At 46.7% G+C, this 26,293-nt stretch overlaps 1 protein-coding gene across 11 annotated transcripts in view; it reads right to left on the reverse strand.

Annotated features, from left to right (window-relative positions):
* ACOXL (acyl-CoA oxidase like) overlaps positions 1–26,293 on the reverse strand; it is a 352,738-nt gene that overhangs the window by 257,090 nt on the left and 69,355 nt on the right. For all 11 annotated transcript variants that reach the window (XM_043467731.1, XM_043467729.1, XM_043467722.1 and 8 more), the window contains exon 10: positions 226–260. In XM_043467731.1, coding sequence (XP_043323666.1) covers positions 226–260 — 35 coding nt within the window. The remainder of the gene's footprint in view (positions 1–225; positions 261–26,293) is intronic.

Raw genomic sequence — 26,293 nt, forward strand, 5'->3', positions numbered from 1 at the left:
TGACCTATCTACCACCACTTTTATTTACATAAAAATCTTACTCCTCAAATAGTGATAAACTCTCACCAATTAGCAACTAGATCAATTTTATCTAATGGCTATGCTCTGACATTGGGGGTAAAGCAGCCAACAAAATGAAGGTCAGAAACATGCAGACTCAAGCGAACGAAAAGCTATAAATCAGTAAGGATACCCTTTAAAGGAAAAAGATGCAACTTTACCTACCTGTGGCTATAGCGAATGGCTATCGTCAGCCCAAGCTGCAATTAAAAAAAGACAGGAATACATATTAAATAATACCAAGCATACACTGAATTCACAAGAAAACTAACTTAACATGGCCAATTTTTAAAACATTTCTTAAAACACCCTCCTGCTAATGCTTCATAATAACATGTTTTTGTTGCTGCTGTTTTTGAATAATTTTATTTTGAATAATTTTTATTTTTTCAATAATTTTTATTTTTTCTAAATTTTAACTTTAACTTTCCATAGCACCTTGGCAATGTTGAAAACAAAAATACAAATACAAGCATGCATGAGCATTCGTCACATCATTAGGACGGGGCAGCAGAACAAACATCAGCAATGAACAACAGAAACCAAATCACGACTTCTGACTCCCAAGCCCAAACATTTAAGAGCTGTCACTCAAGGGACACATGAATCAAGCAAAAACCAAAAAACAAAACTCAGTAATGATGTGGATTGCTTCATAATCAGTGTTTTGTGCTACAAAACTGAAAATAAAACAATTTTATTTTATACACAGCCCACTGATATCTCACTTGTACTTCTGTTATTTTTAATAACACATTTTAATGATTAATCTTTAGTTTCAACTTAGTTCTTAAAGAATAATTGTATTTTAAAAGGGTCTTAAGGAGGCTACAATATTCCATTGTGGATCAGACAGAAGGTGTCTCTTATCAGGAAAGACTTCTAGACAGGGCTCTTTTTTTCCTCCTTTTTAAAAATGATTTAATGTTTATTTTTTGTTTTCTATGAGGTGTAATTGACAAGTAAAAGTGTATCTATGTAAAGTGATGACTTTATATATATATACATTGCTAAATGGTTACTGTACATTATCACTTTAACATATTCATTGCCTCACAGTTACTTTTTATTTCTTTTTTTGGTGAAAACACTTAATATCTGCTCTCTTAGCCACTTTCAACTGTATAATACCGTATTGTTAACTACAGTACCCCACTGTACATGAGATGCTTAGAACTTGCTCATCTTAAAACTGGAAGTCTGTCCCCTTTGACCAGCATTTTCCCACTTGCCCCCACCCTGCAGCCTCTGGCAACCACCATTCTGTCTGTTTCCAAGAGCAAAACAGGGTTCTTTCAGCTCTTGAGACAAAGCCACGAAAGGATGGGATGGCAGAGTGCAGCTGATTCTGAGGTTCACATTGGGAAAACATGGCCAAGCCCGGGTCCGGGAAGGCTCCCCTGGATGCCCCCACCCCAGGGCGGGTGACCACCTGGGCCAGCGCCTCCCTGGGGAGCGAATCGGCACAGACTTCACACCAAGCCTGTCAGTTCAAGGTCAGCAAGGCAGCTCTGAAGACCGCAAGGAAATCGCACCTGTGATATACATGTGACATCAAGAGAAAGTATACACGATGCCAGGCACAACCACAAGTGGAGACTCAAGGTGACGTGGTGATTTCCTCCCTACCTGGCGGGGGTGTCAGGGAGCCTTCTCAAGCACCACGCGGGGTCGAATCGTAAGGCGTGGGCCTCAACCAGTTCACACCAAGACCAGCAAGAGATCTCAACCCTCAGAGCCTCGATGTTCACAACTGCAAAATGGGCCACTTAACAACCTTTTTACCGGGTTAACATAAGGACAAAGCAACTTTTCTATGTGTTTCTCTTGGGGTATATGCCCATGCATGTGCCTACTGACGGATGGGGTGGTGTATATGCTTGGTCGCTCAGTTGTGTCTGACTCTCTGCGACCCCGTGGACTGTAGCCCGCCAGGCTCTTCAATGGGATTTTTCAGGCAAGAATATTGGAGTGGGTTGCCATTTCTTTCTCCAGGGGGGATCTTCCTGACCCAGAGATCAAACCCTGATTTTCTGTATTGCAGGCAGACTCTTTACTGTCTGAGCCACCAGCAATACCAGTATTTATAGGCAATACTCCCTGGGTGAAAATGTCATCACATTTCAAAATTTAATTTTGAAGTTTTTTTTAACTTTAATTTTTGCAACTTTGTATTTCATCATGGCTTCCCAGGTGGCCCTAGTGAAGAAGAATCCGCCTGCCAATGCAGGAGCCACAAAAGATGCAGGAGGTTGGGAAGATCCCCTGAGAAGGAAATGGCAACCCACTCTAGTATTCTTGCCTGGAAAATCCCACGGACAGAGAAGCCTGGCAGGCTACAGTCCATGGGACTGCAAAGAGTAGGACACAACTGAGCATCTGAGCATTCCCATTCCATCATGTGCTCAGCCCTAATCATGCCTATGGAAGTCTCATTCACCCACTTATGGCTGAATTACTACATGACTAAGAATCCCAATGGCAGTTAAAAACCAAAGTACCAGCTATAATATCATTTCTGGTAAAAAAAAAAAAAGTCTGCCTAAGTTGGACCTTAACATCCCCAAACACATCACTGATAGTTCCCTTGATGTCAGTCTCACAGAAGTAGCGGTGGGGAGGTGACTTTTGGGGTGCTCTCTTGGGCGCTACGAGATGACAGGAGGGTACCTGGGGCAGTGGGAGGGTGGATGGACTGGGGAAGAGCCAAGAAGAGGAAGAGTTAGGAAAAATTTTAGGGCTAGGAAAGCCCAGTGCTTCTAACCAGTTCTGGTTACTGCTGAATCCCTTAGCTACTCTGGGAATAGCTCAGCTCCAGAATTGTTCAGCTAGGTGTTATCACTGATTGCCCTGAAAATATGGAACCAGTGACAGTGAGGCTTCATTTTACCAAAAACATATCTAAAAGTGAAGACATGAAATGTGTAACACATTGAGTTCATACACCCCTTACCTGAATGGACTCAATTATCTATCTCACCTCAGCCAGGAGGACATCTTCTTTGAGATTTTAACAAACAGAAGAGGAAGACGCCTGAGGGACCATCAAGAATTTAAAGAACAAGGAAGAACGTATTGGGGGAACAAAATAAAAGTAGAAACTGCAGCCCCCAAAAGGTCAGGATGAGCCATTTACCAACTTCACATGCTGGGTAGCTTCACATTACCTGGGGTGAAAAAGTTCTGGCTTCCAGTTAGGCTAATGGTAAGACATTTCATGCAAAGATGGGCTCGATAAAGGACAGAAATGGTATGGACCTAACAGAAGCAGAAGATATTAAGAACAGGTGGCAAGAATACGCAGAAGAACTGTACAAAAGAGATCTTCACGACCCAGATAATCACGATGGTGTGATCACTAACCTAGAGTTGGACATCCTGGAATGTGAAGTCGAGTGGGCCTTAGGAAGCATCACTACGAACAAAGCTAGTGGAGATGATGGAATTCCAGTTGAGCTATTTCAAATCCTGAAAGATGATGCTGTGAAAGCGCTGCACTCAATATACCAGCAAATTTGGAAAACTCAGCAGTGGCCACAGGACTGGAAAAGGTCAGTTTTCTTTCCAATCCCAAAGAAAGGCAATGCCAAAGAATGCTCAAACTACCACACAATTGCATTCATCTCACACGCTAGTAAAGTAATGCTCAAAATTCTCCAAGCCAGGCTTCAGCAATACGTGAACTGTGAACTTCCAGATGTTCAAGCTGGTTTTAGAAAAGGCAGAGGAACCAGAGATCAAATTGCCAACATTCGCTAGATCATCGAAAAAGCAAGAGAGTTCCAAAAAAAATCTACTTCTGCTTTATTGCCTATGCCAAAGCCTTCGACTGTGTGGACCACAATAAACTGTGGAAAATTAAAGAGATGGGAATACCAGACCATCTGGCCTGTCTCTTGAGAAACCTGTATGCAGGTCAGGAAGCAACAGTTAGAACTGGACATGGAACAACAGACTGGTCCCAAATAGGAAAAGGAGTACGTCAAGGCTGTATATTGTCACCCTGCTTATTTAACTTATATGCAGAGTATATCATGAGAAATGCTGGGCTGGAAGAAGCACAAGCTGGAATCAAGATTGCCAGGAGAAATAGCAATAACCTCAGATATGCAGATGACACCACCCTTATGGCAGAGAGTGAAGAGGAGCTAAAAAGCCTCTTGATGAAAGTGAAGGAGGAGAGTGAAAAAGTTGGCTCAAAGTTCAACATACAGAAAACTAAGATCATGGCATCTGGTCCTGTCACTTCATGGGAAATAGATGGGGAAACAGTGGAAACAGTGGCTGACTTTATTTTTTTGTGCTCCAAATCACTGCAAATGGTGATTGCAGCCATGAAATTAAAAGATGCTTATTCCTTGGAAGGACAGTTATGACCAACCTGGATAGTATATTTAAAAGCAGAGACATTACTTTGCCAACAAAGGTCCGTCTGGTCAAAGCTATGGTTTTTCCAGTAGTCATATATGGATGTGAGAGTTGGACGGTGAAGAAAGCTGAGCGCCAAAGAATTGATGCTTTTGAACTGTGGTGTTGGAGAAGACTCTTGAGAGTCTTGGACTGCAAGATATCCAACCAGTCCATCCTGAAGGAGATTAGTCCTGGGTGTTCATTGAAGGGACTGATGCTGAAGCTGAAACTCCAATACTTTGGCCACCTCATGCGAAGAGTTGACTCATTAGAAAAGACCCTAATGCTGGGAGGGATTGGGGGCAGGAGGAGAAGGGGATGACAGAGGATGAGATGGTTGGATGGCATCACCGACTCAATGGACATGGGTTTGAGTAAACTCCAGGAGTTGGTGATGGACAGGGAGGCCTGGCATGCTGCGATTCATGGGGTCGCAAAGAGTCGCACATGACTGAGCGACTGAACTGAACTGAATGATAAGACAATGTGACTGCCTGAATATTTTGATAATCTTTGAAGTACTGTTTAATTGGTAGCTTTTCCACAGTTAAAAGATAAGCCTTATCTAGAGCAGGGAGAGGAAATAGGACTGGGGAGGGACAAGAATAAAAAAGAAGCAGAGAAAGTTCTTATATGACATCTGTGCTGGTTAAAAGAGGCTGGGAGATAAATCCTTTATGGCGGTGAATTTTGATTTACCATTTTTATTAGTCTTTTCCTGGTTCTGAGTCAAATATGGTTTACAGTCTTCTTTTTATAAATATACTTTTTAAAATTTATTTTATTGAAGTAGAGTTGATTTCCAATGTTAAATTCTGCAGTACAGCAGAGTGATTCAGTTATATGTCAATACATTCTCTTCTTTCTGGCCACGCCACCCAGCATGCAGGGTTCAGACCCTCCCCTCCTGCATTGGGAACATGGAGTCTTAACCACTGGAGTACCAGGGAAGTCCCTACAGTCATTTCAAAGGACAGTTTTGTTAAGAAAGAAACAGTGAATCTTGGAATCGTACAGACCAGCTACAGAATCCCACAGCTCTTTTAAGATGCCCTCAGGGACTCCTCTTGTGGTCCAGCAGCTAAGACTCATGCTCCCAATGCAGGGGGCCCAGGTTTAATCCCTGGTCAGGGAACTTGATCCCACAGGCTTCAATTAAGCCCAGCATAACCAAATAAATAAATATTAAAAAAAAAAAAGATGCACTAGGATAGGATGCCTGGAACCTGCATGAAGGTCCCAGAGCTACTGATGGGGGGTGGGAGAGAACAGGCCATTGCACAGTCCTTCTGGAAACCGGGATTAAATGCCACATAGAAAGCACTGCATCTGATTAGGCAGTCCTGAGAAGGTGCTGGAACAGTGTAGAAAGTTCTGTGGGCCTTGTCATGAAACCCCACGTGGAGCAGGCAAACAAGGCCAGTGAGCTGTGTCAAGCGAAAATGAGATTAAATTGCTAGTTGCTCAGTCGTGTCTGACTCTTTGTGACCCCACGGACTACAGCCTGCCAGGCTCCTCCATCCATGGGATTCTCCAGGCAAGAACACTGGCTTGGTAGCCATTCTTTTCTCCAGGGGATCTTCCTGACACAGGGATCGAACCTGAGTCTACTGCTTGGCAAGCAGGTTCTTTACCACGGAGCCACCTGGGAAGCCTAATATTTGCATGCACCAGTACATATACACACAGACACACATTTCTACCGCTGTGCACACACCCTCACACACACACAGACACTCTGGCATCTGGAGAGGCCCCTAGAGCCTCTGAGACAAAAGGAAGCTCAGACAATCGACCCTTTTGTGGCTGATCTCAGCAGGGGCCCTGGGGTTGGAGGGCAGGGAGGCCCCAGGGTCAGGCCCCTGACCCAGCCCCGCCTGGGCTGAGGCTCCGGGACACAGAGGTCATCGGAGTTCTGTGCAGCCCCCTGCCCTGGAGAACACCCTCCTCCTCAGGACGCACTGTGGGTATTACCAGGGAGCACTTAACAAACTCCCATTCAGAGTACTTCTTTCATGATGGTTTAGTCGCTCAGCTGTGTCCAACTCCTGCGACCCCGTGGACTGTAGCCCGCCAGGCTCCTCTGTCCATGGAATTCTCCAGGCAAGAACACTGGAGTGAGTTGCCATTTCCTTCTCCAATACTTCTTTCGAGATTTCCACAATTTGCTAATACCAAAATTCAATCACCTTTTAATGGCCAGGAAAGAGTCTTTTAACTTTTTTTCCCCCCAAATCTCCACCAACAACAAAAACCTTTTTCCTGCTGCTTCAGCCCCCAAAACACTCATTTTTTGGAACAACTGAGCCAGGCAGCTGTTTTGTATCAAGTCTAGGGGTTTCTATACGACCCAGGGAGCTCAGACAACTGGCAGCCCTTCCTGTATTAAAGGGTAATCTGAGAATAATTTGCCATAAAACACCCAGAAGTGCCCCAGCTGTAGCCAGATATGCCCTAGAAAGCACCACTTGCACTGTGCAGACTTTGTAAAATAATCATAATTTTAGAACACACATTTTTTAAAATCCATTTTTGGAAACGATTTTAAAGGAAAGAAGTAGCCGGCACCGTCTGAGAAGGCCACAGGGAACTCCCCTCACAGGTACGCAGATTGTCTCCAAGCACCTCTTCTCAGCAGCTCGTTAGTAAAGAGTCTGCCTGCAGCGCAGGAGATCGGGTTCCATCCCTGGGTCGGGAAGATGCCCTGGAGGAGGAAATGGCAGCCCACTCCAGTATTCTGCCTGGAGAATCCCGTGGACAGAGGAGCCTGGCGGGCTGCAGTCCGGGGGGTCGCCAAGCGTCGGCAGGACTGAGGGACCCCCACTGTCACTTCCACCTCCTCCCTGACGCCCGCCGGCCCGCGGGCTCCTGTTCACCAGGACTCCGCTGTGTTCCATGCCTACGATGTGCTCTCACATACAGGCTGCCGGGGCAGGTGAGAAGGAAGAGTCCAGTGAGAGCAAGCCTCCAAGCCCCTGCTGCTGAGTGGTGCTCCTTCCTGGATGAATCCAGAGCCTTCCAGACCAGGGGCAGGCTGTGATCAGGACTCAAGTCCCTTCACAAGGCCCACCAGCAACCAGCCATAGACCATACAACAGTGCTCCCCGCTCCTCAGAAACGGAGCTGGACACCAAGGGTTTTATTATGAAAACTCCTGCGTCTGAGACTGATTTGACTATTTTTCAAATACTACGGGAGCCAAACCAAACATGTCAGTGGAATTTGGCCAGGGGGCCACTGATCCGCAACCTTGCTTTCCAGCTTTCCGTGCTGCCAAGCCTCTCCTCGGGTTTTCCAAGCTCCCAATCTGAATCCACAAGTTTGTGACCCAATTGGAAAAAGCCTTCCCATTACACATGACTCTTCCCTCCCTTTCCTATACTTCAGGGGTGGTTTTCCTATAGTTTATTTTCTTTTTTAATTTCAAAAGTCCAAAATTTATAATGTCACAAAATAAACTCAAAGAGAAAAGGCTGTTGTTTATTTTCCTCCTGTATTTTTTTTTTAATGATTCCCTCCACCTTTCCTGGGAAAGACGATAGAAGACCATGAGAAGACTAAGGGCCACAGCATGGACAGAATCCCACAAAAGCAGAGCCACGGTGCACGGGCACCATGGATGGGAACAGGGAGGAAGTAATTCACCAAAACCACTCCACTGGGCTGGGGCTTTCCTGGTGGCTCAGGTGGGAAAGAATCTGCCTGCAGTGCAGAAGACCCAGGTTCCATCTCTGGGTCTGGATGATCCCCTGGAGAAGGGAATGGCCACCCACTCCAGTATTCTTGCCTGCAGAATGCCATGGACAGAGGAGCTGGGTGGGCTGCAGCTCATGAGGTTGCAAAGAGTCAGACACAACTGAGCGACTAACACGTTCATCCCTTCCCTGGCTCTCCTTCCAGCACTGTTCTCCCCTCCTAACAGCCAGGCCCCCACACAGCACCGTCCACGGCTGATCTTTCCTGCAGGCATCACCCCCAGACTTCCTGCTCCTCCATCCCTGACTCTGAAACCCCGCCACACATACCACAACCCACTAGTCCTTGGCTGTGGACGTCCGTCTAGGGCTCTCTTAGTCACTCACTACTTCCTCTGAAAAATTAATTACTGCAGGTCAACTGATGCTCACGGTCAGTCACAGTGAGCTTTGCGGTCCAGTACCCGGCCTTTTCTTGCCTGTTTCCTCATTATAAAATCGTGTCTGACTCTTTGTGACCCTATGGAGTGTAGCCCGCCAGGCTCCTCTGTCCATGGGATTCTCCAGGCAAGAACACTGGAGGAGGTTGCCATGCCCTGGGTCTCTCCGACCCAGGAATCGAACATGCATCTCTCATGTCTCCTGCATTGGCATGCCCGTTCTTTAACAGCAGTGCCGCCTGGGAAGCCCCCGAAATGGGGATGATGTTACCTATTTCGTGAGGTTGTTTCAGGCAGATTAACGCAGATCTCAGAGAAGGGGAGCAGCAGTGCCCGCACCTCCTGCAAGTTCATGACAAATGCAAATTCTCAGGCCTTGACCCAGGCAGACCCACTGAATTGGAGACTCTGGTGGGGAGTGGGGTGCTGGGCGGGTAGCTATTCCACCAGAGGTCAAGTTTAGGACACACTAAATGAGATGACGTATAGGAAGAACTTAGCAACAGGATTAGCACACATGAATTCTTAGTAACTATGACAATAGTGATGATGATGATGATGCACCTCATAGAAAAAAACTGTTTTTGTCTTATGTCCTCTTAATATCATGCTAACATCCTACACTCAACTTCAGGGACTATAGTCACCAGCTGGCAGCCCCGGGGTGATGTTTGGGGAGATGAGAACTCCTGGTGCTCACAGGTGATCACCTGCTCAGCAGAGAGGTGTCCTTAGCCTGCTGAGATCCACTCTGTGCTGCCCACAAACAAGTTCAGGGCTGGCTTCATGGAGGCCCACGGCAAGGCTCCGTAGGCTGCAGCCCCGCCCCTCCCCCAACCGTGCCTCTCTCGGTCATTCCCATCAAAAGACGGGGCGGGGGGTGGGGGGCATCAAGAGAGGGGGAGGAAGAAAAACGCCATCGCACTTTTCATTATTGAGTTTATTTCATGATGTTATCCCTCTTTGTCCTTTTAAACAAACAAAAACTAAAAAAGTTAAAGTCCCACTCAAGTTTAAAAATGGGATATATATATATATATATGTATATATATAATGCAAGGCTCCTTCCAGCTTTGTCAGAAACCTAGTAATTCAGATCTGAAACTTTCAAAACCTGATGTAAAAGACAACTTGCTAAATCAATGGAAATTCACATTGAACCAACATCAAAACGTAGGCGTTGATTGTTTTAACCAACCTAAGAAAACAAGCTGTTTTTAAGCCTCTAAGCCCCACATGAGTGAAAAGGTAAGACGGATGATGCTGCTGTTCCTCCCTGTGGTCCCCAGGAACCCGAGCCAGGCACCACCTTTTTGGACTGAAAGTCACACAGCTCTGCTTGGAAAGCTTGGAGATGAGTTTTCACAAGGACTTGCTTTGTCCCCCAGTTCGCACAAATTAGAAACATCTGTGAGTCTTGAGTTGCTGCCTGCCATATCTCCCCCCACCAGCAACAGCACCTGGGCCCCTTCTGCCAGGCGTCTTCCAGGGACTGAGCCCCATGAGTCACGGGTCGAGGAACCTGCCCCCACCCCCAGGCTCGGCACCGCCCTCTGCAGAAATCCGAGAGCAGCGGCAGCCCCACCCCAGGAGACAGGGGGATGGACACTCGTGGCCTCAGTGGCGAGGACCCCAGGAGGCCAACGGTCACCCTTGTCCCTGTCAATAAGTAGATGTAATCTACCTACCTGTCACTGCTTACTCATCTTTGTGTGGCTGGGACCTAGAGCTAGATAAACAGGGCTACCAAACCACTGCATGAACCACTTAATCCACTCCAGGCAGTTCTTCTGACACTTGTACCTTGTCAGTGACCCTACTTTTTTTTTTAAGGTTTTAGGTTTCCACAAAATAATTGATCATTTTGGTTTCTTAGCTTCTCTTGATATGAACAGTTGGCTATTTGATAACATGAAGAAACCACACTCTCTTTTCCTAGAAACCATAACTTGCGTGTAACAGAAACAGGCTTGATGATGGACGTGCATTCTGTGTGCAGCTTATGCCAAAGAACACCTAACTAGGAAAATTCTGGAACTTTGGGTGGCAAATACTACTTAAGTGAAAGCTTGATTATGAAGTCAGAGTTGGCAGGAGGAAGAGACAGAAGAGAAGGAATGTATGTAGACTGAAGTCTTCGTGTGCATCAATAACAAGTTTTTAGGGCATTTTGGGGTGGATTTTGGCCTGTTAAACACAAGAAAATGAAAGGCCGTTCAGAGCCTGTCACTGCAGCTTAGAGACCCCAAAAGAGCTCAGGGACCCACTCTGACTCCCAGATCCTCACCAGACCCAAAAGTAAAACTCCCAGGAAAGGAAATTCCTTTTTAATGTAAGACACAAAAGTACTTTTAAGGAACCCTGTTTCAAAGGAAGAAAACCACTTTTCTTCCTTCCAGCTTTTACCTTCTTTCTCCTCTAATCAAATTCTTACAAAAAAAAAATTCACAAAACTGACAAAAAGCCCTCCACCCAGGCATATGGGATACAGGCGAATGTGAAGCACTCCATAAGTATGACCAGAGCCGTCAGAAGTGCAGTAGGGGGCTTCCCTGAGGGTCCAAAGGTTAAGACTCCGTGCTTTCAACGCGGGGGGCACAGATTCGATCTTTGGTCAGGGAACTAAGATCACGTATGCCTCGTGGTGTGGCCAAAAAATAAAATAAATATTTTTTTTTAATTTAGTAGATTCACTCTAGAAAAAGAGACACTACATTTTTAAAAAGGAAACTCTTAACTATGAGATAATTGTAGATTCACGTGCAGGTATCCAAAATTATATAAAGAAATAACAGAGGAAGCCCTGTGTATCCTTCACCCAGCTGCCTCCAAAGGTGACATCTGGCAAAACTATCACGCAGTATCAGTGAGTATATTGACATCGACCAATACAGTTCAGCAACAGAATGTTTCTGTCACCTTGTGATGCCCTTTTACAAATGCAACCACTTTCTTCCCACACTCATCCCAGTGAAGCCACTGGTAACCATCCATCTGTTCTCTAGTCCTGTAATTTTGTCATTTCAAGAATGTAACAGAAATGGAAGCCTACAGCATGCAACCTGTGGGGCTCTGGCCTTTTCATTCAGGATCGTTCTCTGGAGACTGATCAATGAGCTGGTTGCACTCCTCATTGCAGAGCAGTATTCCACGGCATTGGGCACACAGATGACAGCCTAGTCACCTGTTAAAGGACATCTGTACCACAGCCTAGTCACCTGTTAAAGGACATCTGTACCACAGCCTAGTCACCCGTTAAAGGAAATCTGTACCACAGCCTAGTCACCTGTTAAAGGACATCTGAGCGATCCTCAGTTTGGAACTATTACACATAAAGCTACAATGGACATTGCCATGTAGGTAGTATTTGCATGAACCTAAGTTTTCATTTCTCTGGGATAAATGCCCAGGAGTGCAACTGCTGGATTATATGATGGTTTAGTTTCAGAAGAAACTGACAAACTAGTTTCCCAAGCGATTGTCCTGTTTTATAATCCCACCAGAAACGTATGAATGATACTGTTTTTCTGCATCCTTACTAGCTTTTTGGTGTTATCATTTTTTAAAAAAGTTTAAGCCATTCTGCTAGGTATTATTTAGATAGCCACTGTGGTTTCAATTTACATTTCCCTAAATGTCTAATGATGCTGAACATCTTTTCATGTGTTTATCTGCCAACTTCAGAGCCTCCTCAGTGAAACATTTGCCAATTTTCTATTTGGATTGGTTGTTTTTCACTGTTGAGCTTTGAGAACTCTTTACTACTCCTTTGTCAGATATGTGGTTTACAAATATTTTCCCCCAGTCTATAGCTTGTCTTTTCAAACAAGGTCTTTACAAAGCAAAAGTTACTTCTTTTTTATGAAGTCCAACCTATCAACTCTTTCTTTAAGGGATTACGCCTTGGTGTCTATTCTAAAAACTCTTTGTATACTCTTAGACCCCAAAGATTTTCTATTTTTTCTGAAAGTTTTATAAATTTATGCCTTACATTTAAAACCATAATCTATTTTGAGTTAACTGTTGTATAAGGCGTGAGGCACTTTTTTTAATTTTAATTTTATTGGAGTCTAGTTGATTTACTATGTTGTGCTAGTTTGGTGTGTAAAGCAAAGTGGTTCAGTTACACCTAGACGTGTATTTACTCTTTTTTAGATTCTTTTCTCATATAGGTTATCACAGAATATTGGGTAGAGATCCCTGTGCTAACATTTGAGGTGGGGGGTTGTCTGTTGGTTTATAAATGCCCAGTTACTCATTTGTTGAGTTTCTTCCACTGATTTTCTTTTGCACTTTTGTAAAGAATCAGTTGAGTATATTTACTGAGCTTTATTTCTGGGCTGTCTGTGCTGTCCCACTGGTCTGTTTATCTATCTTTCTGCCAAAACCACTAGACTTGATTACTATATGTCTTGAAATTGAGTAGACTGACTCAATCCACCTTACTCTTTTTTAAAAAAAAAAAAGTTTATTCTGCTTCCTTTGCCTTTCCATATAAACTCTAGACTTCTTGTGTATATTCAACAACAACAAAATTTTGCTGGAATTTTGATAGAAATTGCATTAAACCTTTTGATTTTGGAGAAAACTGGCATCAGTATTATCATGTGGAGTCACCCAATCCATAAACATGGTATATAGTTCAACTCATTTAGATCTTTTATTTCTTTCATTGCCATTGTATAATCGCATAATTTTCAGTATACAAGTCCCATACATGTTTGGCAGATTTACTTCTGAGAATTTCTCCTCATTTTTGGGCAAGTGCAAATTATTTTGGGGTCCACATGTTGTTCTTAATATACTGAAGAAAGCTGAGCACCAAAGAATTGATGCTTTTGAACTGTGGTGCTGGAGGAGATTCTTGGGAATCCCTTGGACTGCAAGGAGACCAAACCAGTCAATCCTAAAGGACATCGACCCTAAATATTCATTGGAAGGACTGATGCTAAAGTGGAAGTTCCAATACTTTGGCCATCTGATGTGAAGAGGCAACTCATTTGAAAAGACCCTGGGGCTGGGAAAGATTGAAGGCAAAAGGAGAAGGGGATGACAGAGGGTGAGATGGTTAGATAGCATCACCACCTCAATGAAGATGAGTCTGAGCAAACTCGGGGAGATAGTGAAGGACAGAGAGTCCTGGCGTGCTACAGTCCTTGGGGTTAGAAAGAGTCAGACACAACTTAGTGACTAAACAACAACCAAATATTGTTGCTAATATACAGAAATACAATTTATTTTTGCATGTTTATCTTGTGTACTGGGACTTGCTAAATTCACTTAGCAGGCTTAGGATATTTTTTTGTAGGTTCCTTGGGCTTTCTATCTAGACAAGTATCTTGTCTATATGGAAAGGCTGGTTTTGCTTCTTTTCTCATCCAAATGCATTTTCTTTTCTTGCTTTATTACACTAGCTGGAAGACCCAGAACTATGCTGAGTAACAGCAGTGAAAGCAGGCACACTTGCCTTGTTCCAAATTTTAGGAGAAAAGCACACAGTCAGTCACCATTATATATAATGTTAACTATACAGGGGGTGGGGGTTGTAGATGTTCTTTATCAAGTTGAGGAAGTTCCCTTCCACTTCTACTTTTTTCTGACAGTTTTATCATGAATGGATGTTGAATTTGTCAAATGCTTATTAAAAACACTCATCCTCTTTTTAATTGTCCCCTCTCTTCTCTGTTTAATTTTAAAAAAAAAAATACAAAACAAATGAAAAATCAAGCCCTCCATCCAGGTATATAGAGCATAAGCTGAGATTAGGCTTTCCATAAAACACAATCATAGCTGTTAAGAAGAGACTGCAGTAGGGACGTCCTCAGTGGTCCAGTGGTTAAAACTCTGAGCTTCCACTGCAGGGGCACGGGTCCAACCCCTCGTTAGGGAACTAAGATCTCACACCCCACGGGGCATGGCCCAAAAACAGGTGCGCCGTGGAGCCACCGTGAACCCACTGGAAAGGTGACACAGCAAACTGTTTTTCTCCTTTTGCGCATCCTTTCCCTTTATTTTTTAAAATTTATTTAATTGGAGGCTAATTACTTTACAATATTGTGGTGATTTCTGCCATACACTGACGTGAATCAGCCATGGGTGTACATGTGTTCCCCATCCTGATCCCCCCTCCCACCTCCCTCCCCATCCCATCCCTCAGGGCATCCCAGTGCACCAGCCCTGAGCAACTTGTCTCATGCATGGAACCTGGACTGGTGATCTGTTTCACACTTGATAACATACATGTTTCAATGCTATTCTCTCAAAACATCCCACCCTCGCCTTCTCCCGCAGAGTCCAAAAGTCTGTTTTGTACATCTGTGTTTCTTTTGCTGTTTCGCATATAAGCATTGTTACCATCTTTCTAAATTCCATATATATGTGTTAGTATACTGTATTGGTCTTTATCTTTCTGGCTTACTTCACTCTGTATAATGGGCTCCAGTTTCATCCGCCTCATTAGAACTGATTCAAATGCCTTCTTTTCAATGGCTGAGTAATATTCCATGGTGTATATGTACCACAGCTTTCTTATCCATTCATCTGCCAATGGACATCTAGGTTGCTTCCATGCCCTAGCTATTGTAAACAGTGCTGTGATGAACATTGGGGTGCACGTGTCTCTTTCAGATCTGGTTTCCTCAGTGTGTATGCCCAGGAGTGGGATTGCTGGGTCATATGGCAGTTCTAATTCCAGTTTTTAAGGAATCTCCACACTGTTTTCCATAGCAGCTGTACTAGTTTGCATTCCCACCAACAGTGTCAGAGGGTTCCCTTTTCTCCACACCCTCTCCAGCATTTATTGTTTGTAGACTTTTTGATAGCAGCCATTCTGACCGGCATGAGATGGTAAGAAGGAACCCTGGAAGACTAAATGCCAATAGTTGGATGGGAAGGGTGAGGAAGACATGGATTTTCACTCTCCATCGCTTTATACTCTGTAATTTTTAAGAGATATAATAAGGGGAAAATATGGAAAACAATTACCTTGCAAAACTGCTATGAACCACATACTTTGGCATACCTGAGTGCAAGTTTTCTCTCAGGGCTCTGTCTTTGTCAGTCTGAAACATAGACACTGTGACAGAGACATATTATTAAAGTATGTTCTAGCTGCACTCACGGTCACATTGAATAAAAAGAACACAATTTTGAAATAAAGATTCAAGAAAGGGAGTAAAAACATGAGGAAACATCTCATGGAAATAAAATCTTTCAGCTGGACTCCAGTAGAGTCTCACAACGCTTCCCTTTCACGACTGGAATCTTTAGTCAGTATAATTTAAATAGGGTCACAAAAAGCTGGACAGAGCTGAGCATGTAAGGAGAAGGGTAACTTAAAGGTGGTAACTTCGGGCACTGATGGCAGGGGAGACAGTTCACCTAAATTGGGGGATTGACAGAGACGACGCACACACTCGGCAGAGGGGGAGAAAGACATGACCAGACAAAGTCGCACCTGCTGAAGTGCGACTGTGTGGTCACCGGGACCCGGAGAAGAAATGAAGCAGAAAACACCTTCGCTGGGTTACAGGCTCTGCTGCGACTCCTCGCTGCCTGCTCAGGTGACAGGAGAGATAGTCTGAGTTTTCTCCATACTTCCAGGGCAATTCTCAAAGGGGCCTTCTCTTCCTCTGGAGAGAAAAACCCACTTCCCAAGGAGGAATCAGACCAAGCAGTCCTCACGGGGGAGCTGGCGCTTGAGCGAGGCCCCGAGGGACTGGCAGGAGTCAGCGTGGTGATGTGAGGCCATCACGGGGGCCCGCAGCGTGAGTAACGGCTTGGCAGTGAGGACTGAGTCAGGCAGGAGGTCTGGGCAACAACACACCTGTGGGTGGCGACCACCGAGCACTCTGCAGGCTGAACATGGTGCCAAGCACAGCAGAAACGTCGCCTCTCTAAGCCTTGTGAAAACTCTGAGAAGGACACATAACTATCCCCATCTGGGCGTGGGGAGATGGAGACTCAGAGAGTATGCTACCTTGCCCAAGATCACATAGCCACAAAGTCACTGAATATCCCTGGGGATATTTGGACTGAAGTACTGAGCATCTTTTTTTAGATCAAACAAATAAGTTTCTCTGTTATTTTTTATAAATCATCTGAAGATGGGTGAACGCTGATGTTAGTTTAGTTGCTCAACAATGTCCTCAGGGACCAAGCCCTGTGGGTCCATGCTTAGCAACTATCTGCTCATCCTTGTGCTCGTTGCCTCATGGTCACAAAATGGCTGCTACAGCCCCAAGCATCATGCCGTATTGAGAGTCTTAAGTACAATGGAAAACACTGGGAGTATGAGCCTGGAGACACCAGAGAGATGCAGAAGGTGTGTCTGACTAAGGTAGACATATTCAGCAATGCTTCTGCAAGGTTCATCTCGGCCTTTGCATAAGAGATACTGGAGGAGAGAGACACCAAGAAAAAAATTCCCTTTCATGTGCTCTATTTTTGTCCAAAGATGCCTTTCATTCTTTGTTGGTAAGCAACCAGTTTCGTAATGGGCAATTAAATGAAATATCCAGTTTCGTGGGGACTGTGACGTTTCAGGGGCTGTCTGTCCTCTCACATCAGACTCCCCTAACTCCTCTCAGCCAGGTGCTCTGAAGCATCTCTAAGTCTTCTGTAATATTCAGCACTCCTCACTCCCTCTCCAATCCTTCAGGCCTTCCTGCTACCAGTTATACTCAGAAAACCAGCCCAGGCCTTCAGTCAACCACAGAAGGAAGCACAAGTAACATCAAAATGAAGAAAACGAATATTTTTTTCAGAATTCTAAGAAAAACTTTCACTGTGGCTGGGGGCCCAAGACATTTCTCCACAAAGATATCAGAGTCGTGTCTAAAGAGGAAGGACATCTGAGCAGCACTGTCTTCTAAAAGCAAAACTTGGGAAACAACATGAACATCCACCAGGAGAGGATTCAGTCATGGTGAATTATTATACATGACCTAAAAGACCGAGAAAAGCTTCTGTGTATTGACTCGGAGAGATCTCCAGTCAGAATTTCACTTCTTGGGACTTCCCTGATGATCCAGTGGCTAAGACTCCGAACTCCCAACGTAGGGGGCACACACTCAATCCCTGGTCGGGGAACTAGATCCCACATGCCACAACTAAGAGTTCTCATGTCACAACTGAAAAAGAGCTCCCATTTCACAATGAAGATGAAGATGCCATGAGCCACAGCTAAGACCCAGCACAGCCAAATAAATTCCTCTAAATGATTTATTTATTTGCCTGCCAATGCAGGAGAAGCAGGTTTGATTCCTGGGTCAGGAGGATCGCCTGGAGGAGGAAATGGCAACCAACTCCAGTATCCTTGTCTGGGAGATCCCATGGACAGAGGAGCCTGGAGGACTACAATTCCTGGGGTCACTAAGAGCCGGACATAACTCAGCAACTGAGCATGCGTGCAACGAGTGAAAAAGAGGATTCATAAGGTGCTATGTGAAGGCAGGCTGTATCAGAGGAAAGGCCATACTTAAACAAAGTCCTCCTCTCCCTTTCAAAAATTCTATTTAATTAAAAAACGGAGTATAGGCAGAGAGTACCCTTCTTATGTTAAGCATCTCTAGGGATCTGAAGCTCAGAATCACACAGAAATACTGACAAAAGTGTCCTTTAATCTCAGACGTATTTCGCAGCAGTGGAAGGATCTCATTTGGTTGATGAGGTGAGTTCTTTTCACAGGCAAGTCCGGAGCGGGGATTGAAACAAAGCCTGGATGGGACGCTAGACACGAGAAAGGGAATCCGGCCCCCAGCGCCTCACACCGTGACAGTTACGTATTCAGGCATGAAAACTGGGCCATCCTTCTTGCCACGCTAATCAGACAAAGAAATGAGATATGCAAATCTTTTTTAAAAGTCGACTCACAACAACATTCTCATCAGGCAAGAAGTTAATAAAGAAAATAGGACCCGATAGAGTCAGCCTGGGGCCAGGGCCCTTCATTCTGACTGCCTGACCTACGATACCCCTGGGAACAAACGTCAAGTTCAAGTGTAGGGCTGTCCCAGAACTCTGGGGACAGACGGGATCCAAGGCTCAGAAAGGCCTTGGCTCAAAGGTCAGAGGTTACCCAAGCAAGAGGCAGGGAAGTTGCCAGCAATCTAAGACACTGCCTCAAAGTCAAGTCACTGGGGCGTCCCTGGTGGCGCAGTGGTTAAGAAACCGCCTGCTGGTGTCAGGGGTGGGGGGTATGGGTCGGATCCCTGGTCAGGGAACTAAGATCCCACATGCCGCAGGGCACCTGAGCACATATGCCGCAACTACTGAGCCCATGCACTACAGCCCGAGCTCGGCAACCAGAACAGCACCGCAGTGAGAAGCCCACACACGGCAACTAGAGAGCAGCCCCTGCTCGCCCCAACTAGAGAGAAGCCCTCGCAGCAGGGAAGACCCAGAGCAGCCAAAACTAAATAAAAGAGAGAAAGAAAACAGAGTCTTTGGCAGGAGGAGTTCAGGGGGGCCCCTCTGGGGTGGGGTGGGCACACCACTGCCCCACTCCCCATGAGCTGTTTGCCTTTGCCACGCTACGTCACGTCCCAGCCTCTGTCTTCTCATCTGTAAAATGGGAATCGCCGCAAAGCTGCCGTGCACACTGGTGAGAGAAGGCACTCTGAGCGTCGCCCCGCTGGCCCCCTACGGGCATTCAGCACGTGCCTGGGCCCCTTCCTGGCTCCTGGGCCTCGAGAGCACCCAGATGCTTGTGATGGGCGGGGGCGGTCACAGGGCTGAGCCAGTTCACAGGGCAGCAGCTGGCGCTGCGGGAAGCCCCTGCCCTCCAGGAGCTGACAGCTAACGGGGCAATCGGAGAAGAGACACAGTTAACACCAGGGCTGAGACAAACCGGGTGCTGCATGAGCTCTATACCCAGAAGGCGGCCACAAGCGCCGGAGGTCTCCTGGAGATCTAAAAGAGCAGCTGAGCAGGGAAGGGAGAACCTGGAAGGGTCAAGGGCAGAGAAGCGGTCCGTGCGGACCTGGGAGGCGGCAGCAGGTCGACTGCGGGACACTGAGATCACTTTCTTTCCCTCAGAAAGAATTCCCTAAACCCGGCCCCTCTGCAGTCCGGGGCCAGGGCTGCTCTCCAAGCTTTAAACCCATCACACAACCACCTTTAGAAACCATCCTCAGACCTGTGGTCGTACACCCAGAACAGCACTACCATCACACCGACAGTGTGTTGTCAGCCCCATGAGACTCACCCATGAGCGATCTGCAAGGGTGAGCTGGGGAGCGAATGAGCGCTGCAGGAAACAAAAACAGTCTCTGCCCGGATACATGCATGCCTGGACTGCAAGCACCCTGGTGGGGCAGGTCCCAAAGTCATACAACAAAGATCTGGATACACACATAAGAAATGGAGAAAGCTCACTTTTGTTGCTTTAAGATGCAGATCAGAGTTCCCATATCCATAATACATCTACAATACCGCATCTGATCTCCATAGAGCCGTCATTTGGACCGATTTATTCTGCACTAAAGACAGCTTCCCTTCACCACGATATTCATCCATCCATCCATCCACCAAGTGCCTAACAAAGTCCAAAGCAGACAAGAGTGACCACGAAGACATAGGTCCTAATTAATCTCTGGAGGCGGACATTCCCGATGACCAGCCTGAAACTTTGAGGACCCTAGACAAGACCTACTTGCCCACGTCATGGCGAACAGAAGGGGAAGAAGTGGAAGCAGTGAGAGACTTCATTTCCTGGGCTCCAAAGTCACTGCAGACGGTGACTGCAGACATGAAATTAAAAGACTCTTGCTCCTTGGAAGGAAAGCTATGACAAACCTAGACAGCATATTAAAAAGCAGAGACATTATTTTGCCGATAAAGGTCCATATAGTCTAAGCTAACGTTTTTCCAGTAGTCATGTATGGATGTGATATTTGGACCATAAAGAAGGCTGAGCACTGAAGAGTTGATGCTTTCAAATTGTGGTGTCGGAGAAGACTCTTGAGAGTCCCTTGGCCTGCAAGAAGATCAAACTAGTCAATGCTAAAGGAAATCAACCCTGAATATTCATTAGAAGGACTGATGTTGAAGCTGAAGCTCCAATACTTTGGCCACCTGATGCAAAGAGCCAGCTCACTGGAAAAGACCCTGATGCTGGGAAAGGTTGAAGGGAAAAGGAGAAAGGGGCAACAGAGGATGAGACGGCTAGATAGCATCATTGACTCATGGACAGGAATTTGAGCAAACTCCTGGAGATGGTGAAGGACAGAGGAGTCCTATGGTGCACTCCATGGTATTGCAAAGAGTCAGGCATGCTTAACAACTGAACAACAACAACAAAAGGAAGTGTGAACACCTCTGGCTTGTTCAATTTCACTGTGGCAGACAGAAACATTCAGAAATCATTCTGCTGGACTGAGCTCAGAGTTGAACACACTCAGTGAACAAAGGCACATGATAAACAGACCTTCTCCCCATAAAAGGACCTTCAGTATAAAGTCTGGGGCAGGCCATCCCCCCTCCCTGCTCCTGCTCCCAGGACACAACTGCTGAGAACCACAGTGACACAGGGCTATCAGGCAAAGATGGCGGCGCCACTGACAAAGTCAGGGCCCAGCTCACCGGGGGGAAGGAAGCCTGAATTCTGGCCCCATGGCTGACCATTCAGCATCTGCCAAACCCAAGTTTGGGTGGATTCTCCATGTTTTTCAAAGTAGACAATGAATTATTTTGCATCTTTGGTTTGGTTTGGCCTGGTTTGGTTTACCAAAGCAAATTTAACTGTGAACCAAAGTGGTCCAAAGATGACAGGGAGCACAGTCTAAGCTAAACTCGAAGAACCTGTTGCTTGAGGGTGACTAAGCAGCCCAGTGAGTCAGGGCGGGACCCCAGCACCAGACTGCTGCAGCAGGAGGCCCAGAAAACCCCGGACAAGCTGGCACCTCTTTCTCTACCTCAGTTTTCTCAACTGGAAAATGGGAATCACAACAGTATCCATCTTGCAGGACTGCTGTTTCAATTAAAAAAAAAAAACAAACAACAATGACGGGGCTTCCCTGGTGGCTCAGAGGCAACGTTTCCACCTGCCAGTGCAGGAGACACGCGTTTGATCCCTGGTCAGGGTAAACCCCACATACTGCAGGGACAGCTGAGCCCATGCGCCAGAACTACTGAGCCTGTGCCCTGGAGGCTGGGAGCCGCCACTGCTGAGCCCAGACGTTCTAGAGCCTGCGCTCGGCAAAAAGAGAGTCCCTAGAGACTGACCTCGGAGAAGGCAATGGCACCCCACTCCAGTACTCTTGCCTGGAAAATCCCATGGACGGAGGAGCCTGGTAGGCTGCAGTCCATGGGGTCGAGAAGAGTCAGACGTGACTGAGCGACTTCACTTTCACTTTTCACTTTCATGCATTGAAGAAGGAAATGGCAACCCACTCCAGTGTTCTAGCCTGGAGAATCCCAGGGATGGGGTCACACAGAGTCGGACACGACTGAAGTGACTTAGCAGCAGTAGCAGAGAGTGGCCCGCCCGTGCTCTCCACAGCTAGAGGGAAGCCCACTCAGTAATGAAGTATAAATACAGAAATAAAGTTACTTTAAAAAAGATGTATAAAAGGCTCAGAATATGTCCCTCAAACAGGGAGGCCCTGGATGGACTCCTCAGCTGGGACAAGGGCATGGAGTGATGGAACACGGTGTGAGGCAGAGGCATGAAGTCCCATACCGGGGCCTGTGCCACAGGGGGCATCAAGTTTCAGGTGGAAAATGTCCTAAGGACAGCAAACCGTCCATCCATCATCCACGTCTGACCTTCCAGCACAGACAGTACTCCCCAGAGGCGGACAACAGCGCTTTCCTGGAGAGATGAAGCTCCCTGCAGCTGCGGCCCGGGCATCCTTTCTACCTGTCCCAGGTGAGCAGGCTGCTGCTGAAACCGAGGCAGGCAAGCCCCTCTCAAGTAGGACCCAGGCCCAGAGCAACCTGGATCGGTCTGCACTGACAACAGCATCCCTGTTCCCTCACAATTCCCTCGGCCACACCCAGGGTTTGAGGAGACTGGGGTTGCCCACAAGGTTGAATCAGCCTCTGACGACTTAGTTGAAGGGAGCTCTGTTCCTTGAAGGCCTCCCTAGTGGTTCAGTGGTAAAGAATGTAGAAGATGCGTGTTGGATCCCTGGGCCGGGAAGGTCCCCTGGAGGAGGAAATGGGAACCCACTCCAATATTCCTGCCTAGAAAGTCCCATGGACAGAGGAGCCTGGCAGGCTACAGTCCACGCAGTTGCAAGAGTTGGACACGACTGAGTGACTAAACCACTATACACGCATAGTTTTACATATATATTATATATATATATATATATATATATATACACACACACACACACATATACATAACAGCAACTAACACTGTAAACAAACACTGTAAATCAACTATACTTCAATTTTTAAAAATATATTAAAAAAGGTAACTCCACATCCTATTTATAGTCTTGATCTTGGGCCCAACGATTATTAGGCTGATGAATTCCAATTCTCCTTATATTGACCACTTTGTAAAAAGCAACACTCACAACCGATAGGAAGCTAAACTAATGAGAACAAAAAAATCCCAGCCAATTCTTAAACAGAAAAGTAAACAAAATGTAAAGGGGAGACACCAGCAAATCATTATTGGTATTTGTCGCCCTCTGGTGGTCAGCCTCAAGAAGCGTCTACATCAGAAAATCCTGGAAACTGTATTTTACAGATAATCCCTCTACTGATCATTCAGGCCAAAACTCTCATCCCATGGGATTTCCCCAGCATTTGAGCAAGTTCTGCTACTCTGCTCCCCACGCCGTGTGTGTGTGTGAGTGGTGTGAGGATGCTAAAGAAAGAATAACTCCAACCTGTGTAGAACAAGATGAGCTTACAACCCTGTTCCCTCGGGACACACACAGTGCATCTAAAAAGACAGACAACTGACATGGAGGAGCCCCTGTCTCCATCTCTCCAGTACCACTGTCTGTGTGAAGAGACGACTGGCCATGCTAGGACAGGGTCGGGACTTCCCTGGTGGCCCAGGGGCTAGGACTCCACACTCCCAGTGAAGGGGGCCCGGGTTTGATCCCTGGTCAGTGAGCTAGAGGGGCTTCCCAAGTGGCTCAGCAGTAAAGAACTCGTCTGCAATGCAGGAGATTTGGGTTCGACCCCTGGGTTGGGAAGATCCCCTGGAGAAGGAAATGGCAAATCACTCCAGCATGCTTGCCTAGAGAATCCCATGGACAGGGGGCCTGGCGGGCTACAGCCTGTGGGGTCACAACTGAGCAGGCATGCAGGGAGCTAGATCCCACGAGCTGCAACTAAGACCCAGAGCAGCCAAATAAATAAATAATATTTGTTTAAGCGCCAAGAGAATAAACATCCAGCAACTTCGGCTCACCAGTTCCAACAGAACACACATTTGTGGGTAGCACATATCTTCAAGACATTACTCCAGGGAACCCATTTCCTCCTCTCTATTCCACCCTCTTTATGCCACACTGTTTGAGGGGGCAGAGGTCTCACCATGCTCATTATTACAGTGCTTCCACCTCCTTCCAAATATAGTCATTTCAGTCCCCACCCTGAAGCTCTTAGACTCACAGGGCCCTACAGAGATGCCCTTTATTCGAGCCTACGCTGGAAGAGAGCTGGCTCTGCAGTAGGCTGTATGCTTCTGGCCTCTCCCGACACACCCCTGCCTGGGGAGGTTTCTCTAATATGTGATGTCCATTCAGTGAGTGGCTGCTTTTCTCGAGAATACTCCACAGCTCCCATTAACTACTAAATCGTAGAGGAACTGATCATCACTGTGTTCAGAGTCTCTGTAGTAGAATGGGTGAGTTGGCGGATGGATGGATGAGCAGACGTTCGTGCGAGCTAAGTCACTTCAGTCGTGTCCGACTCTTTACAACCCCATGGACTGTAGCCCACCAGGCTCCTCTGTCCATGGGGATTCTCCAGGTAAGAATACTGGAGTGGGCTGCCATGCCCTCCTCTAGGGTATCTTCCCGACCCAGGGACTAAACTCTCGTCTCGTGTCTCCTGTATTGGCAGGTGGATTCTTTACCACTAGCACCACCTTCCTTCCTTCTTTCTCCCTGTCTCCCTTCCTTCCTTCCACCCATGTGTGTACTCAAACATATACCTGTCCACCAACACACTCGTACATTCACCTGTCCATTCATCTGTCTGTTCTTCATTTATCCACCCCCCCACCCGTCCATTCATCCATTCCTCCATCCTCCCACCCATCCACTTTTTACCTCCCAACCTTTCACTCATCTGGGCTTTCCAGGTGGTGGAATTAAACAGACAAAAATCTGATAGCTTCATAGTGGTAATTGTAAGTGTTAGTCACTCAGTCGTGTCTGACTCTCTGCAACCCCATGGACTATAGCCCATCAGGCTCCTCTGTCCATGGAGATTCTCCAGCAAGAATACTCCAGCCATGCCCTCCTCCAGAGGATTTTCCTGACCCAGGGACTGAACCCAGGTCTCCTGCATTGCAAGCAGATTCTTTACCATCTGAATGGCAGCCACAGAAATTAAAATTATGAATGTAAGAGGACTGAGCGAGCCTCACCACAGGGAAGGGAGTCACAACATCTGGCTGGAGGCCAACAGACCGATAGGGTGTCAGTTACACTCTGAAACCAGCTCCCCAGCCCTGGCCGTGACTGCCGCACACCGCACGGCGCTGCAGGGCTGGATGCAGGAACCAGACACTGGGGAAGAGGACCCGATGTCGGGGATAGTTCTGGGGATGGCTTCCCTGGCAGTTCAGCTGCTAAAGAATCCACCTGCAATGCAGGAGACCCCAGTTCAATTCTGGGGTTGGCAAGATAACCTGGAGAAGGGATAGGCTACCCACTCCAGTATTCTTGGGCTTACCTGGTGGCTCAGACGGTAAAGAATCTGCCTGCACTGTTGGAGACCTGGCTTCAATCCCTGGGTTGGGAAGATTCCCCTGGAGGAGGGCATGGCAACTCACTCCGGTATTCTTGCCTGGAGTATCCCCATGGACAGAGGAGCCTGGCGGGCTACCGTCCATGGGGTCACAAAGAGCTGGACATGACTGAGCACATACATCAGAGCCAGGGGGAAGCGAACACCCCACGACCAGACCAGGGAGCAGCAGGAACACAAAGCCTGCTCTGCGTGCTCACCTAAGTGACGGCACCACCTCACCCCCATGGTTCAACAGCCACCTCCATCTCAGAAGGACACTCAGCTGCCCCCAACCTCCTCCTCTTTGCTGTTCTAATTCCCCCATGAACCATCAGAAGGTCTTGGAAAGGTCGTTCGAGGACGCAAGGTCCCAAACTCCCATCAGCAGAGGAGAGGGACTCTTGAAAGGCTTCCCTGGTGGCCCCGTGATAAAGACCAGAAGGAGACCACGCAGGAGACTCAGGTTCAATCCTGGGATCAGTAAGATCCCCGGAGAAGGAAATGACAGCCCACTCCAGTGTTCTTGCCTGGGAAATCCCACGGACAGAAGAGCCTGGCAGGCTATAGTCCATGGGGTTGCAAAGAGTTGGACGTGACTAGCAGACTAAACAACAACAACTCCTTGAACAAGAACCACCAAAATCAAAGGCAGCAGAGTGGATGCCCACCTCAGATAGATTCTTTACCTCCTCAGTTTCCCTGTATGTAAAGTGAGGAGATGGATGGAGTCCTCTCAGAGTCTTCTGAGGAGAAATGAGT

This window comes from Cervus canadensis, chromosome 5 (assembly GCF_019320065.1).
Source record: "Cervus canadensis isolate Bull #8, Minnesota chromosome 5, ASM1932006v1, whole genome shotgun sequence".
Taxonomy (NCBI): Eukaryota; Metazoa; Chordata; class Mammalia; order Artiodactyla; family Cervidae; genus Cervus; species Cervus canadensis.